The sequence below is a fragment of the Podarcis pityusensis genome (genome assembly GCF_964106645.2).
Source record: "Podarcis pityusensis genome assembly, chromosome: 9".
NCBI lineage: Eukaryota > Metazoa > Chordata > Lepidosauria > Squamata > Lacertidae > Podarcis > Podarcis pityusensis.
The window spans coordinates 63,811,437-63,827,191 of NC_138034.1; the positions used below are offsets into that span (position 1 = coordinate 63,811,437).

General features: G+C 40.8%; 1 protein-coding gene across 5 annotated transcripts in view; it reads left to right on the forward strand.

Annotated features, from left to right (window-relative positions):
* The window catches only part of WDFY3 (WD repeat and FYVE domain containing 3), a 130,559-nt gene that overhangs the window by 52,459 nt on the left and 62,345 nt on the right, over window positions 1-15,755 (forward strand). For all 5 annotated transcript variants that reach the window (XM_081020608.1, XM_081020605.1, XM_081020607.1 and 2 more), the window contains 5 exons: window positions 6,669-6,769; window positions 9,129-9,347; window positions 9,984-10,165; window positions 12,953-13,184; window positions 13,961-14,121. In XM_081020608.1, the coding sequence (XP_080876734.1) occupies window positions 6,669-6,769; window positions 9,129-9,347; window positions 9,984-10,165; window positions 12,953-13,184; window positions 13,961-14,121 (895 nt within the window). The remainder of the gene's footprint in view (window positions 1-6,668; window positions 6,770-9,128; window positions 9,348-9,983; window positions 10,166-12,952; window positions 13,185-13,960; window positions 14,122-15,755) is intronic.

A 15,755-nucleotide genomic window follows, 5' to 3' on the forward strand; every position in this document is an offset into this window, starting at 1 on the left:
TTCATAAAATGAATTCTCGTTCTTGCTCTTGAGAAAAGGAGCCATGCTCCTAATGCTTGCTTGATCATTAAGGGATCAAGAGCGTGTTGCGCAATCTATATTTTCCCTCTTTTACACACCCCTTTGCTTAAAAGAGAGTGACGCGGGTGGCGCTGTGGGTTAAACCACAGAGCCTAGGACTTGCCGATCAGAAGGTTGGCGGTTCGAATCCCCGCGATGGGGTGAGCTCCCATTGCTCGGTCCCTCTCCTGCCAACCTAGCGGTTCGAAAGTCAAAGTGCAAGTAGATAAATAGGTACCGCTCTGGCGGGAATGTATTTTTTTTTAAAGCAATTTATTAAATTTTACAATAAAAATAGACATATTAAACAATGTAACATCGATCTTGACATATTTTCACATTTTCTTTGGACTTCCTCACATCTCCCGCTCCCATTTTCATCGTTAAAACATTTTGTCAGCAATTTATCATCTTATTTAAATTCTTATATCCCTTCTATATTTCATAATCATATAATTCTCAAAAGGAGCTAAATTTTCACAGTCTTACTTATTTTCTTAAAAACTTCTAAATTTAGTGGTGCTCAGTTGTTTTAGTCTAGCATCTTATTTAGCATTCACTCAAATTACAATACTTTTGTAAATAGTTCTTAAATTTCTTCCAGTCCTCCTCAATCCTCTCTTCTCCCAGGTCACGGATTCTGCCAGTCATTTCAGCCAGTTCCATGTAGTCTATCAGTTGTATCTGCCATTCTTCCAGTGTGGGTAGATCTTGGGTTTTCCAATGTTTTGCGAGAAGTATCCTTGCTGCTGTTGTTGCATACATAAAAAATATCTGGTCCTTCTTTGCCACCCCTTGGCCGACAATACCCAAAAGGAAAGCCTCTGGTTTCTTAGTGAAGGTATATTTAAATACCTTTTTCAGTTCATTATAAATCATTTCCCAGAACGCCTTCACTTTAGGGCAAGTCCACCAGAGGTGGAAGAACGTTCCCTCGCACTCTTTGCATTTCCAACACTTATTATCAGACAGGTGGTAAATTTTAGCAAGTTTGACTGGGGTCATATACCATCTATAAATCATTTTCATTACATTTTCTTTCAGGGCGTTACATGCAGTAAATTTCAGTCCATTACTCCACAACCTCTCCCAGTCCTCAAACATGATATTATGCCCAATGTCCTGTGCCCACCTTATCATAGCCGATTTAACCGTTTCGTCTTGTGTATTCCATTTCAACAGCAAGTTATACATCCTTGAAAGTACCTTAATCTTTGGTTCTAACAATTCTGTTTCTAGTTTCGATTTCTCCACCTGGAACCCTAATTTCTTATCATTTTTAAAAACTTCTTTGATCTGAGCGTAATGTAACCAATCTCGCACTTTGTCTTTCATTTTCTCTAGACTCTGCAATTTCCATTTGTCTCCATCCTTTTCTAGTATTTCCCAATATTTTGGCCATTTAGCCTCCATATTGGGTCTTTTTCGGGCCTTGGCTTCCAAAGGTGAAAGCCACCTTGGTGTTTTATTTTCCAGCAAGTCTTTATATTTTGACCAGACATTAAACAATGATTTTCTGACAATATGGTTCTTAAAGGCCTTGTTTGCTTTAACCTTGTCATACCATAAATATGCATGCCATCCAAAGGTATTGTTAAACCCTTCCAAATCCAACACATCAGTGTCTTCAAGAAGTAGCCAGTCTTTTAGCCAGCAAAACGCTGCGGCTTCGTAATACAACTTTAAGTCTGGCAGGGCAAAGCCCCCTCTTTGTTTTGCATCGGTTAATATCTTAAACTTAATTCTGGGCTTTTTGCCCTGCCAGACAAACTTGGAAATGTCTCTCTGCCACTTCTGAAAGCACTCCGTTTTGTCCAGAACCTGAAGTGTTTGAAATAAGAACAACATCCTTGGCAATACATTCATCTTGATAGCAGCAATTCGGCCTAACAAAGAAAGTTTCAATTTTGTCCAACTATCTAGGTCTCTCTTAATTTCTGTCCAACATTTTTCATAATTGTCCTTAAATAGACCTAGATTTTTTGCTGTTATGTTTACCCCTAGGTATTTTACTTTTTTCACCACATTAAGTTCCATCTCATTCTGAAACCGTTCTGACTCTGTATTAGTCAAGTTTTTCCCCAAAACCTTAGTTTTCTGTTTATTTAATTTAAATCCAGCCACCCGACCAAAGTCATTAATCAGTTGTAATACTCTTTTCGTACTGGGCTCTGGCTTCTGCAAGGTCAAAACCAGGTCATCTGCAAAAGCTTTTAATTTATATTGTTTCTGACCGACCTGAATTCCTTCCACCAACTGATCCCTTCTAATCATGTTCAATAGCACTTCCAGAACCGAAATAAATAACAAAGGGGAAATAGGGCAACCTTGTCGTGTCCCTTTTTCAATTTTAAACTCTTCCGTAACCACATTATTAACTATCAGTTTAGCTTTCTGTTCTGAATATATCGCTCCAATCCCATTCTCAAAACCCCGTCCCACTCCCATCTCTTTTAAATTTCCCATCATAAATTTCCAGGAGATATTGTCAAAGGCCTTCTCCGCATCTATAAAAATTAAAACTGCTTTTGTATTTATATCTGTTTGCAAAAGTTCCAAAATGTCAATAATGTTCCTTGTATTAGCAAACAGATGTCTTCCTGGGAGAAAGCCAGCCTGGTCCTTATGAATTTACTTCATTTAAAACTTTTTTAAATCTATTTGCCAAAATGTCTGCAAATATTTTGTAATCCACATTTAAGAGAGAGATGGGACGGTAGTTCTTAAGTTGTGTCTTTTCAGCTTCCGACTTTGGTATTAATGTGATAAACGCTTCCTTCCACGACTCCGGTGCCCTCCTCCCCTCCATAATTTCATTGCTGACCTCCATCAAAGGTTGTATCAAATAGTCTTTCAATGTCTTATAGTACTTGGAGGTCAGCCCATCTGGTCCTGGAGATTTGCCAAGTTGCATGTTCTGGATAGCTTGTTCGATCTCCTGTCGTGTTATTTTAGAATTCAGGATTGTCCTATTTTCTTGTGACAATTTAGATAATCCGTTTTTTGCCAAAAATTGTTTAATCTCAACATCATCTTGCGGCCCTTGGGTGTATAATTTTTTGAAGTATCTCTGGAAACACTTTCTAATGTCCACTGGATTCTGGATGTTTTTTCCATCAACCTCTAAGTTTGTAACAGTATTTAATCTTTGTCTTCTCTTCAACTGCCAAGCTAGCAGTTTTCCACATTTATTCGCCGACTCAAACGTTTTTTGTTTCATTAATTTAACCTTCCATTCAATTTCCTGATTTATCAACTTAGAATATTGTGTTTGATAAAGTTTAATTTCTCTCAGAGTTGGCTGTGACTTCGGATTCAGTCTTAATTTCTTCTCTAATTCTTTTATTTTATCCAAGATCTTATCTTTTTTCTCATTTTGTGTTCTTTTCTTCACTGCATTCTGTTGTATCAAGAATCCCCTCATTACAGCTTTGCTTGCGTCCCAGATTATTCTTTTTTCCACCATATTATTCATGTTTATCTCAAAATAGTCCTTCAAAACTTTTTGGGCCTTCTTGGTAATTTCCTGATCTCTAAACAAATTGTCATTCATCTTCCATCTAAAGGATCCAGTTGGTAATAGTGTCATATCCATCTTTACTGCATTGTGGTCGGAGCAGGTCTTTGGGCAGATTTCCACTTTTCTAACCTTAGGTGCCAGGCCTCTAGAAATCCATATTTGGTCGATTCTTGTCCAGGTCAGTTGGGCTTCAGAAAAGAAAGTTCCCTCTCTTCCTAGTGGGTTCTTTGTCCTCCAAATGTCAATCAAGTCCATATTGTCAGTCATTTCAAAAAAGGTTTTAGGTAGTCTGCCGTCTTTTGTAACATTTTGACTTTGTGACTTGTCCATGTTAGTTGATACGACCCCATTCATATCTCCCATCATTATGATGTTGTTGTAGTCTAGATAATCCAGCATTGTCTCCTGCAACTTCTTGTAAAATTCCGATTTCCCTTCATTAGGTGCATAAATTCCTAATATCAGCAGTTTCTCTCCTTGATATTGTATCTCAATAGCCAAAATTCTTCCATGTTCATCTTTAAATAGGAATTTAGGTGACAGGCTCTCTTTTGCATATATCACTACGCCTCTCTTCTTAACTTTGTCCGAAGATACAAATTCCTGGCCCAATCTTTTATTTATTAACACTTTTCTGTGGAGCCTCGTCACATGTGTTTCTTGTAAACAAATAATGTCCAATTGTTCTTTTTTTAATATATGAAATATTTTCTTCCTTTTTTCCGGAATGTTACAACCATTAATATTCCAGCTCAACAGTTGCAGAGACATCCTGAACTATCTGGTTATTTTTCAAGGGGTGGTATCTTCTCAGGGTCTTCAGGTTCCACAGATGCTGATGTTGGTATTGGCGTTGCCTCAGGCCCAGAAGGTAGTTCAATTCTTTTTTGAAGGTCCTCTCCGTGTGTAGACAGGAATTTGTCTCTCTCTTCCAGTGTTCTCACTTTGACCTTTCTCCCTCTAAAGGTAAAAGATAATCCTTGAGGAAATTCCCACCTGAATGGAATTGCGTTGCTCCTTAGTAGTTTAACAAGTTCAGAATAGGCGGTTCTAAGGTCAAGCAGTAGTCTTGGGATATCTTTATAAATTTCAATTCTTCTATCCAACACCTCCAGTGATTTTACAAAGTGTAGTCCCAAAATCTTATCCCTTTCCTCCTTTGATCTCAATGTTATCAAACAGTCTCTGGGCCTCTCCTTCTTTATGAATCTTCCAAGTCTGAAAGCTGACACAATTTTAAAGTCCTTTTCTTCCAAGTTCCAGAACTTGGAGAATTCTTTGGTCAAAAACTCAGTTAGATTTCCTTCTTCTGCCTCTTGTAGTGATCTAATCCTTAAGTTGTTCTCACGGTTTCGCAGTTCTATCATCGAGAGATAAATCTGGTGTTCCCCAACTTGTTTAGTGAATGGTCTTACCTCTTGCTCTAAATTTTCAAATCTTTGCCTGGTGTCCTCAGTCAATTTCCGATTTTCTGCTGAGGCCTCCGTTAGCTGTCCAATTGCTTGTGCATTCTGTGCCACTTGTGTGGTTAATTTATTTAGACATTCTGTATTTTTATCAATCTTTGCTGATTGGGCATCTGCTTTCTTGTCCAAAGCTTCCAATTTTTCAAAGATTTTGTCTAGTACAGAAGCAGATGCTCCTGAGGCCATATCTTCCAGTTGTAACTGCTCTGCTTCGCCCTCACCCTCCACTTCTGAGGGCAAAGTAGGCACAGATGATCTGCGTGTCTGTGAGGCTGAGGTTAGAGTTGTTAGAGTTGTTTGTTTAGCTCTCCCTCTTTTTCTTGTGCCACTCATTCCAACGTTATCTGTCAGTCAAGGTCACACTGAGTTGTTCCCATGGGAATGGAAAGGTCCAGAGCAAGCAAACAGCAAGGGAATCGAAAGTAAAAAGTGTATGTAAAATCACTGTTATAATCCAATCCTCTAGAGGGAGCTTAATCTATCTTTCAGAGTCTAAATTAATGTCCAAGAACCTTCAAATACAAATGTTTAGCAGAGTTTATAAATGGTCACCTTGTTGCAGACAGTGCTTATTTATCTCCAAAAAGAATGTTTCAAATTTAAAAGGTCTCAATACCCTCAGATTGTTTCCAGTTCCAATATACAGTATCCAAATCTGCAGTACTGACAGCTCCCTTAGTACTCAGGCAGCTCCTGACTCTGGGTTTCACCTTTTAATTTGTAATCCAATAAGAGGAGGAAAGTCAAGTGCAAATAGAAATCCCAAATCTTTAACTTAAAGTCTTTACTTTAAAATGCAAGTTCAAATAGATGCTTAGATCTGTAAAACTTAGAGTCTCTTTCTTTCAGCCTCCACTCCTCCAGCTGATTGCTTTTTTTCAAGTTCAATGGCTGCGGAAGACGGACTTCCTGCTTCCACGTCTCTCCGCTCACAGCCAAGTTCAAGCCAATTTAAGTTTCCCTTTTAAAGTCTCAAATTTCAAGTGATTCAGTCTTTTACTCACAAATTAGTTGCTTTTTCGTCCGGATCCGTAATTTAGCAGGAAAAGGGATCAGCGCTCACCGACAGCAGCAGCGCGGCTTCGCTCCTCAGGCTGCGAAACAGCTCACAGCGCCGCAACCCCCCTCCGTGCTCCGGAGCCCCTTACGGGGTTCCTTCTGCACTTGGAGGGTCGCTCTAGGCGCCCACCGAGCCTCAAGACCCCAGGCTCTTGCCGCCTGGGGTTTTCCGAAGTGGGTCTCCGCTTCGCCGTAGCGGACGACCCGTTGCCTGCGGAGCCTCCTCTCCCGTTCAGAAGAGGACCGCCATTGCCGTTCGCGCCGCCCCCGGAAGTCCCGCTCTGGCGGGAATGTAAATGGTGTTTCCATGCACTGCTCTGGTTCGCCAGAAGCGGTTTAGTCATGCTGGCCACATGACCCGGAAGCTGTATGCCGGCTCCCTCGGCCAGTAAAGCGAGATGAGCGCCGCAACCCCAGAGTCGGTCACGACTGGACCTAATGGTCAGGGGTCCCTTTACCTTGCTTTAAAGACTCTCTCTGTTTCCTTCCATGGACTAAGTGATAACACCTGATGGATATTGACTGGAAAAACTGTTCCTAACTCATTGATCTTTATTTAACAGCTGCCTGTTCTTACCAAGTTTGGCCCCTCATAATGCACCTACCAACAATGTGGTCACAACTGGGCTTATTGATGGCACTGTGGTCAGTGGAATTGGAACTGGTAAGTCCTTTGCCATAGCCATATGGGATGGATTTGGTGCGCCTGTCATCTTCTGAAAGCAGCCCTATAACTACTCTTGACTCAGTTTACTTTTAATTTATGTAAATAAATCCTCTTGAATACACTAGGAATCCACAAGATTGCAACAGGGGGGGAAAGCTATGTTTATTGTAATGGAGCTCCATCAGACTACTGCAAAATGTTTCCTGCAGCCAAAATTGCGGAGGACTTTTTGATATGATGAAAGTAATGCTAAGCATAGGCACAGAAAAAAATAACCCAGTGGCAGAAGAGCCACTTAGTTCTTACGTTGAGCTGGTTGCCAGGGGCGATTAACCTTTTACATCCCAGGGCTGCTTTGGTGATCAGCAGTGGACATGGCTATTATATGCACACACTCCCTTGCCACACTGGTAGCACACATACTCACTTCACCTGTACATGGAGCTCTGTCTACCAAGGCAGGATGAGCGCTCTTGCAAAACCACTCCCATCCTAATTCATCCCCCCACCCCTTTGTGGGTGCCTTTTTACATTTTGCAGAAGGTTCTGTGAGAGTAAAATACAAGATTTCCAGCCCCTTCAACCCTGTCACTGAGCCAGCAGAGGAATTTTATTTCCTGATCATAGCACAGAGCATCACCAATGCCAAGATAGAGAAGTAAGGCTGTGAGGGCTGGTTTTATTACTTAATTATACCCCGCCCATCTGGCTGAGTTTCCCCAGCCACTCTGGGCAGCTCCCATGTGGCATGCTGGCTGCATCCAGCTCAACCTGTGGGTTAGCTGCCTTTGCATTAAGCCATAGTTAAAAATGAGCTAACGGAAATGAGCAGCATGCTCAACTGTACCTGTTATTCCCCTGCCTTCCCCCAACTAGGTAGAAAGAATCCAGAGTTGTGCATTTATCCGATTATTAGAGCTGAGCTGAGCTGAACTGGGGTCACGAGCTGCATGAACATTTTCTTGCTCCTCACAAAGCAGCCCCCCTTGTGGAAGATTGGTGGGGGGAGACTTGAAACAGCATGTAGAAGGAGGGAAAGCATCCGTGCTATAACTGGGATGATACTCCCTGTTTTGCCACACCATAACAAAGGAAGTGCAAAAGCAGATCACAGCAAGACGTGGTGTTAGCTAGATGCAGATCTGAATACCACGGCAAGGGAAGTGAAAGGGAGTACATTTCTCAGTTTCCAAGGCAACCGGGCAACTGTATTCTTTGAATTTCTGTAGGGAATGTGTCTTCATATTGCCAAAACCATAAAGCAACTTGTCCTGCCCCGACATATTGTGCTAGGGGAACAGGCAGTGTAGGAGACATGCACATGCCCCTCCCCAGCAGGGGAAAATGCCACTTCATTTGTCTTCATTGGCATTGCTTCATAACCAAATCTGATTGGCTACATAGCATGATATCATCTCACTCACAGTCTGATCCCTGGTTGGCTGTGGTCTGAGACGGTGAGAGAGAGCTGGAATATTGTCTTGTGGGGTTGGGGGGACTTTATGTTGTAAAATCCGAAAACATAAAGAAAAGGAAAAAGAAAACAGATTGGCCACCCCTGTTCTATAGCATTCTTGGTGTGAGCATGTAGAAAAGGTTTAATAGAATGTGACCTTTTGTTTTAATTGATATATACTACTGTAGAAACAGAAGGGATGCAGGTGGCGCTGTGGTCTAAACCACAGAGCCTAGAGCTTGCCGATCGGAAGGTCGGCGGTTCGAATCCCCGCGACTGGGTGAGCTCCCATTGTTCCATCCCAGCTGCTGCCCACCTAGCAGTTTGAAAGCACGTCAAAGTGCAAGTAGATAAATAGGTACCGCTCTGGCGGGAAGGTAAACGGTGTTTCCGTGCGCTGCTCTGGTTCACCAGAAGCGGCTTAGTCATGCTGGCCACATGACCTGGAAGCTGTTTGCGGACAAATGCCGGCTCCCTCGGCCTATAGAGCGAGATGAGCGCCACAACCCCAGAGTCGTCCGTGACTGGACCTAACGGTCAGGGGTACCTTTACCTTTTTTACTACTGTAGAAACAGATTTTTATATATATATATATATAGAGAGAGAGAGAGTTAGTTAGTTAGTAACAATAAACAGTATTAATGTCTACCACCTTTTCAGAATTCTCACTTCACTCCTACACAAACAGCTACAAATTTGGAGAAACTGTATTCAAAGTTTTTGAAGAACTGTAATGTTTAGGCTTTTTCTACTGTGATTTCATACTTGACCCAATTCGGTTTTGCTCCTCCTAGTGCTTGAAGGCAGGAATGTGGTCATCCCACAGGGTTAATTTTATTGTCTGTTCTTCTTGTGTTCATTTGCCTTCACATCTAGCTTTCCCTTCCTTCTTCTTACAGGAGAGAGACTTTTCCCACCCCCATCTGGATTGAGCTATTCAAGTTGGTTTTGCATAGAACATTTTAGTACAGCTCCAAATCATCACCCAGTCAGGTTACTTACAGTTGTAAGACGGGCAAACAGCTCCGAGCAGCACTATATATGCCTTGCCATTGTCCTTTCTGCAAAAGACCGGTCACTGATAGTTTCAACTAAAGAAGAACTGCTTCAGAACTATGGTAAGAAGCACACTGTGCAGCATATACTCCTCACCATTCTGTGTTATTGTTGACAGTAAGGCATAAAGCCCATGCTCCCCCCCTCAACCAGAATGGAGTGATGAGCTTGAGCAGTCCTTTCCCCGCTTATGTGCCCAGTTTCAGCATTAGATTTCCTGATTTATTAAACCACATTTCCCCCTGTGACATCTGAACTGGGAAACATTGATTTCAGGGTTTTCTTCAAACCAGGATTGCAGTTTTTCCTCCCTTCTAGCAACAGTTACTTTAAGAAAAGTTTTAACTGCCGCATTTCTGAATGCAAATAACTTGCCCAAATCATAACATTCTTAATATTAAAAAAAGGGCGGGGAGTGGATAGGTCTGAATGTACAGTACTAAATCTTAATTTAGTTGACACTGAATCGAATGCTTTATTGATGCACTAAAAATAAAAATTGTGCTACATAACATTTTTACTCTTGTTATTTGCCACTCCTCACCTTGAGGCTATAGCACTGTGCTGGATGTCTGGCTGCTTTTGATGAAAACTGCAAGTGATGCAGAATACAGCCTGCTTCCAACTTGGGACTGTTCAATTAATGTATGTATTTATATGACAATAGGAGCTGCCATTTAATTTTATTTTGTCCTCAGTTGATGACTTCAGTGAAGAATCTTCCTGCTATGAAATCCTCCCTTGTTGCACTCGTTTTCGTTGCGGCGACCATATAGTGGAAGGCCAGTGGCATCATATGGTTCTGGTTATGAGCAAAGGCATGCTGAAAAACAGCACCGCTGCACTCTACATTGATGGGCAGCTGATAAATACTGTGAAGGTAAGTTGAATACAATGACATTTTGATTCTTACTTGAGATAATGTGTGCGAAGGACTACGAGCATGTTTTGTGTTTAAGGTTTGGGTGCAACCTGGAATGGTTGCCTTGAGTTGCTGATGGTGTTGGTTTTGAACTCATGGTTCAGCTGTTAAAGTGAAGTGGGTGTTTTCTTCTGGACCAGATTGTGCATTGTGGGTGCATGTGAGATCAGTGTTAATCAGTTATCAGAGATCAAAGCACAGTTTTTGCTGCCATGATCAGAACCTTCTTTCCAGGGATTCTGTAACTGTGGGGTCCATACTACTGGTTTTTTGAAATCTTCTTTTAAAGGCCTAGAGTTATCTTGCTTCCCTTGGGAGATTTCTTCCAGATGACTAGCCTTGAATAGCATACAGAATAGCTGGTTAGCAGAGGGAGTAGGCTGTCCCTCTCAATCACAAAAGCAGTGAACCATCCAACACCACAAACCCAATTCTGTACCTGAGACAAAAAGCTATTAAGAAAACAGCACGGGAGAAGCATGTGGGAAAATAAATGATTACTTAGCAGTATATAGTCCCCTCTGCATTATTTAAATCAGTGATGTCAAAAGTCAGGTTCGATGGATGATACAGCATCTCTGATCTTTCAGCCGAAAGCTTTCAGCAGTTTGCAGAAGCCTATCATTGTAGCAGCCATCCCAGTCTGTGTGACATTAGCCACAGCCAGTTCTGTGTGGCGTTCTTTTGCAGAACTAATATGTCACTCAAGCCTGGAAATGTGCTGCTGAGCTATCTATCATGGTTCCTTAAAATTGACTAGTGGATCCCTCCTCTTTAAAGTGGGCTAGGTATTGTTGCGATTAATTCAGCTGACTGAAACTAATGAGAGGTTTCCCAGCCCTTCTTTCAGCTAGTTAATAGGACAGCATTCTCACACCTTTCCGGCTAAAAGCTTATCAGAACATTTCCATTTGCAGAGTGATTAAGCTTCAGTTCTGTATTCCTATCTTCTTCCTATAACAGTTGGTGTCATAAATAGATGGCTGGTATATAGATACTTCCAGTAACAATAGTTTACCTTTTTGCATATTTCATTATGTATCTCAAATTTACCTTCTGGTATGCAATGTAACACTGTATTATTGAAAGAAGCATGGAAGTTTCCTTTCTGGTGATATAACTCTTTAATGCCAATCAACAAGCAAAATAGGATGAATCAAGTGAAGTGGTGTTTTGGTTGCTGAAATGAAGCAGAGTGTGCATTTCTGGTAGAAGATTAACCTTTTGTAGTAGTAGTAGTAGTAGTAGTAGTAGTAGTAGTAATAATAATAATAATAATAATTTTATTATTTATAACCCGCCCATCTGGCTGGGTTTCCATTTTAGGTGCATTTTAGGTTTATCTCTTTTACGTGTGATTTATAGAACCTTTCCCTTGAGTTTCATGTTTTGCTGCTTCTCAGTTGCCTTCACCTCTCTTTTTCTTCCCTGTGGGAGGAGCTTGTGCAAAAATGACTTGAGAAAATCTCAAGACCAGCCCCAGATGTTGCTTATTTTTCTTCTTTAGTTAGACAGTGATGGAGGAGGTTGAAAGTTGTTGAGAACTTGATTATTCCTCCTTGTGCATTTTTGGGTTATGGATTCTTGGGCAGGGAGGTACCACGCAAGTACATAGAGCAGCAGCAAATCACCACCACAACCCTATCTAGAGACAAAGAGGAGATCCCCCCCCCCCTCTCTGTCCCTCCTTGAGTAAGCGACTGCTTCTGCACCTTTCCTGCCAAAGAACCCTAGTGTGTTCTGAAGTAGCAGTACTTCACTTTGGTGATGTGAGACTCGTTTCATTTGCTACTGCTTTTGTTCCTGCTAGCGCTAGCCAGCCATCACTACCAGAGAAGGATGGAGTCAGGTTGGAGAAGATATGAAAGGATTACTTTAATTGGAGGCAGGGAAAGCAGGGAGTGTGAAGGAATTATATGATTTTGGGTTTTGTGTTGGTTGTGTTTTGAAGGAGATCAATTCCAACGTTTTAAGTGTTTGGGAAGGACATTGTTTTATGCCTTGGATTAAGGGTTAGAGGGGTTATGTGTCTGGTCCTACCTTTGTGAGAGGGGAGATGATGGATTGATTTATTTGAACCATTTGTTTATATCAGTACATGTACGTGATTTGGAGAATATTGAGATTGGATGGATTTGGAAGAGAATTAATCTATTTATTTTATGTTTGCGCATCTGTGTGTATTTTTAAACACAAATATCGCATGTGTTCTTACTGCCAGAGGTGTTCTTAGCTCTCTTGTCAGAGAGGAATTTCCTTGTTTAAATATTTCATTGAATGGATGGTGCATTCACTAAAGATGCAGTTGTTCTGTGCACTCCTGCACATGCCTACTCAGATGTTAGCTGTTCAGTGAAGCTTATCTCTGGTAAGTGTGCATAGGATTGCAGCATTAAATGATTAACATGTGTTGCTAAATTTTCAAGGTTGTTTTTCTCATTTTTCGTACCTTTTTTCTGATACTGTAAAAACCTTTAAAAAGCATCCTTTCTCCCTTGAAAGTATGCCTGGAAAGACAGTTTCATGCTGAAATACTTTATATAAATATGCAAATATATGCAAATTTAACCAGATTAAATTCCCTCTGGGGGGAATGTTCAAAATGTTTGCCATCAGCACATGTGGTCCAATCATAGTCAGCTTGTGTAGCTTCTTATTACAGACTTCCATTAATGTTTAAATGAATTTATGTATGCTAAAAAAATTGGGTTTTTTTCCTGATCAGCATTGGTATTTATTTTACAGCTTCATTATATTCACAGCAGTCCTGGTGGTTCAAGTTGTGCTAATCCACCAGTAGTCAGCACAGTTTACACCTATATAGGCTCGCCACCTGCTCAGCGCCAGCTCTCATCCCTTGTTTGGCGTCTGGGGCCAACCCATTTCTTGGAAGAGGTCTTGCCTCCATCAAGTGTTAGCACGATTTATGAACTAGGACCAAACTATGTTGGAAGCTTTCAAGCTGTATATATGCCATGTAAGTAAAAGTTATCCTAGTGTGGTGTTTTTTGATTGTTTGCTTCTCTTTTGATTTAGGTTGGAGTAGGATTAATTTATTCACATACGCGGAAAGTGTTTGTGTGTGTGTGTGTGTGTGTGTGTGTGTGTGTGTGCATGAATGATATCACTTTGAGAAGCAAGCATGTTCATTATCCAAAGCTGTACTACCACAAAAAGCTCTTCCTCAAAACTATTGTAACTTGCCACCTGCAAAGAAACAAAAGGGGAGGAGACCTCAAAAGGTGCACAAAATACAATTTAGATACTTTGTGATAATCTTAGTGCAATCTTAAAATGAGATATAATACTTTAAATTGAGAATTTATTAATTTGGCTCGAGATGGTAAAAGCCTGGAGTTTAGCTAGTAAAAATTGCCCCCCCCCCCCACAATATAGTTTATTTGAACCACAGTTTCCACAGAATTAATTAACATTGTTCTTTAGCATTTACACATTGAGCTTTGCACACTAGCTTACATGCCTTTACAAGAGAGTTAGACAAATTCATGGTGAATAGGCCTCTATAGTAATGATGACGGTACTTGCCATCCAGTTTCAGGGGCCATTATTGCTTGAGTACCAGTTGTTGCGGAACTGCAAGAAGGAGATGGCTGTTGAATTCCTACCACTGTTTGTGCCCTTACCAGGTCTGGGTGGTCACTGTGAGAGACAAAACACTGGGCAAGGCGGGGCATTGTCTTATCCACTACGTTGCATTAGCTCATAGTGAAACGTGTTTCTCTCATTCTGAAGGCAAGGATTCAAAACCAGAAGGAGTCAGCCCGTCTCCAGTATCGTTGGTCCCAGAAGAGAAAGTTTCTTTTGGCCTCTATGCACTCTCTGTTTCGTCACTGACAGTGGCAAGGATCAGAAAAGTTTATAACAAACTGGACAGTAAGGCCATAGCCAAGCAGGTAAGCTGAAACACTCAGGTTGAAGAAGACTTTACCATCTGGCTTGTTTTATGATTTTAACTCGAGAAGTGCCATGTTATGTAATTGTGGATGTCACACACATTAACAGAGAGCATGCACCAGCACTGTTAATACTGGAAGCTATGCATGTGTGCTGGGGCTGCTGAATTGAGACTAAGGTGTTAACCTTTTTATTCGTGTATTTTATTTATCAAAATATTTATATATGGCTATTTCTTTTTTTGGGACACGGGTGGCGCTGTGGGTTAAACCACAGAGCCTAGGACTTGCCAATCAGAAGGTCGGCGGTTCAAATCCCCACGACGGGGTGAGCTCCCGTTGCTCAGTCCCTGCTCCTGCCAACCTAGCAGTTTGAAAGCACCCCTAAGTGCAAGTAGATAAATAGATACCGCTCCGGCGGGAAGGTAAACGGCGTTTCCGTGCGCTGCTCTGGTTTGCCAGAAGCGGCTTAGTCAAGCTGGCCACATGACCTGGAAGCTGTACGCCAGCTCCCTTGGCCAATAAAGTGAGATGAGCGCCGCAACCCCAGAGTCGGTCACGACTAGACCTAATGGTCAGGGTCCCTTTACCTTTACCTATTTCTTTTTTAAAATAAAAAAAATCAAAGAGGTTTGCAGCAATATTACATAAAACCATACAGTAAAAGCCATATAAAAAGTTTAAATCAAACATCAATTAGCTGTTGTGGAAATATGTGTTCTTAAGTGTCTGCAGATGTCTGGCGGAAGAGAAAAGTTTGCAGCAAGCATTTAAAGCTGAAACAGAGAAAACAGTTGGAACTAATTTCCTTTGTTGTTAATAGCTTGTGTGTAGATACCTTTATTTTAATTTATTAAACAAAATTCATATACTCCTTGATTGTAATAAAACCTCTTTACAAAAAATATATAAAATATTAGTAAAAACAGTTAATAACATTGATTTTCTTTTGAATGGTTTTGGATAGTAAAACACATCTAGGTGTCTGGATAGGCTTGCCTAAAGAAAATGTTTTAAGCCGGCACCAAAAAGAGCCCGATGTCAGTAGTAATAATAATTATCTTTACTGATAATTTTATTATAGTAATTAATGATAATATAGCACGATCATTTAGTAGCTAGTAAAGTGTGTTCTTATGACCTCTTTTATACAATATTGCTGAGAAGGAAAGCTATTAGTCTTTTTGTAGACATATTTGGGTATTTCTAGCACTAATTTCATCTCCCTCTCTTGGGTCTACCACTGCTAAAGTGTGATATGAAAAAATCATGTAAGTGCAAAGTGGGAGATGACCATGGGAGATTGGGCTTTGTAAGATCAGCTGTTTGTTTGTTTTTCATTTTGATTTCCATATAGGTTTATCATCTGTTTTTACTTCTAAATTTTAGGGAGTCATACTCTGACAAAACTGGAGAACATTGGGTTCAATGAAATTCAGGTCCCACTATGTGCTTAGCATTTTTACAGAAGCCACTTCTGGTCTCCTTTTATGATGTCTCTATCTATATGGACCCACAAAGAGTTGGCTCAAATCTGTAAATTAATAGCGGATTAAACCATATCTGCTAACCTGTTCTTTAAAACTTCCAAGAGAAATACTTCCACTGCCTCTTTAGGCCGCTAGTCCTGCTAC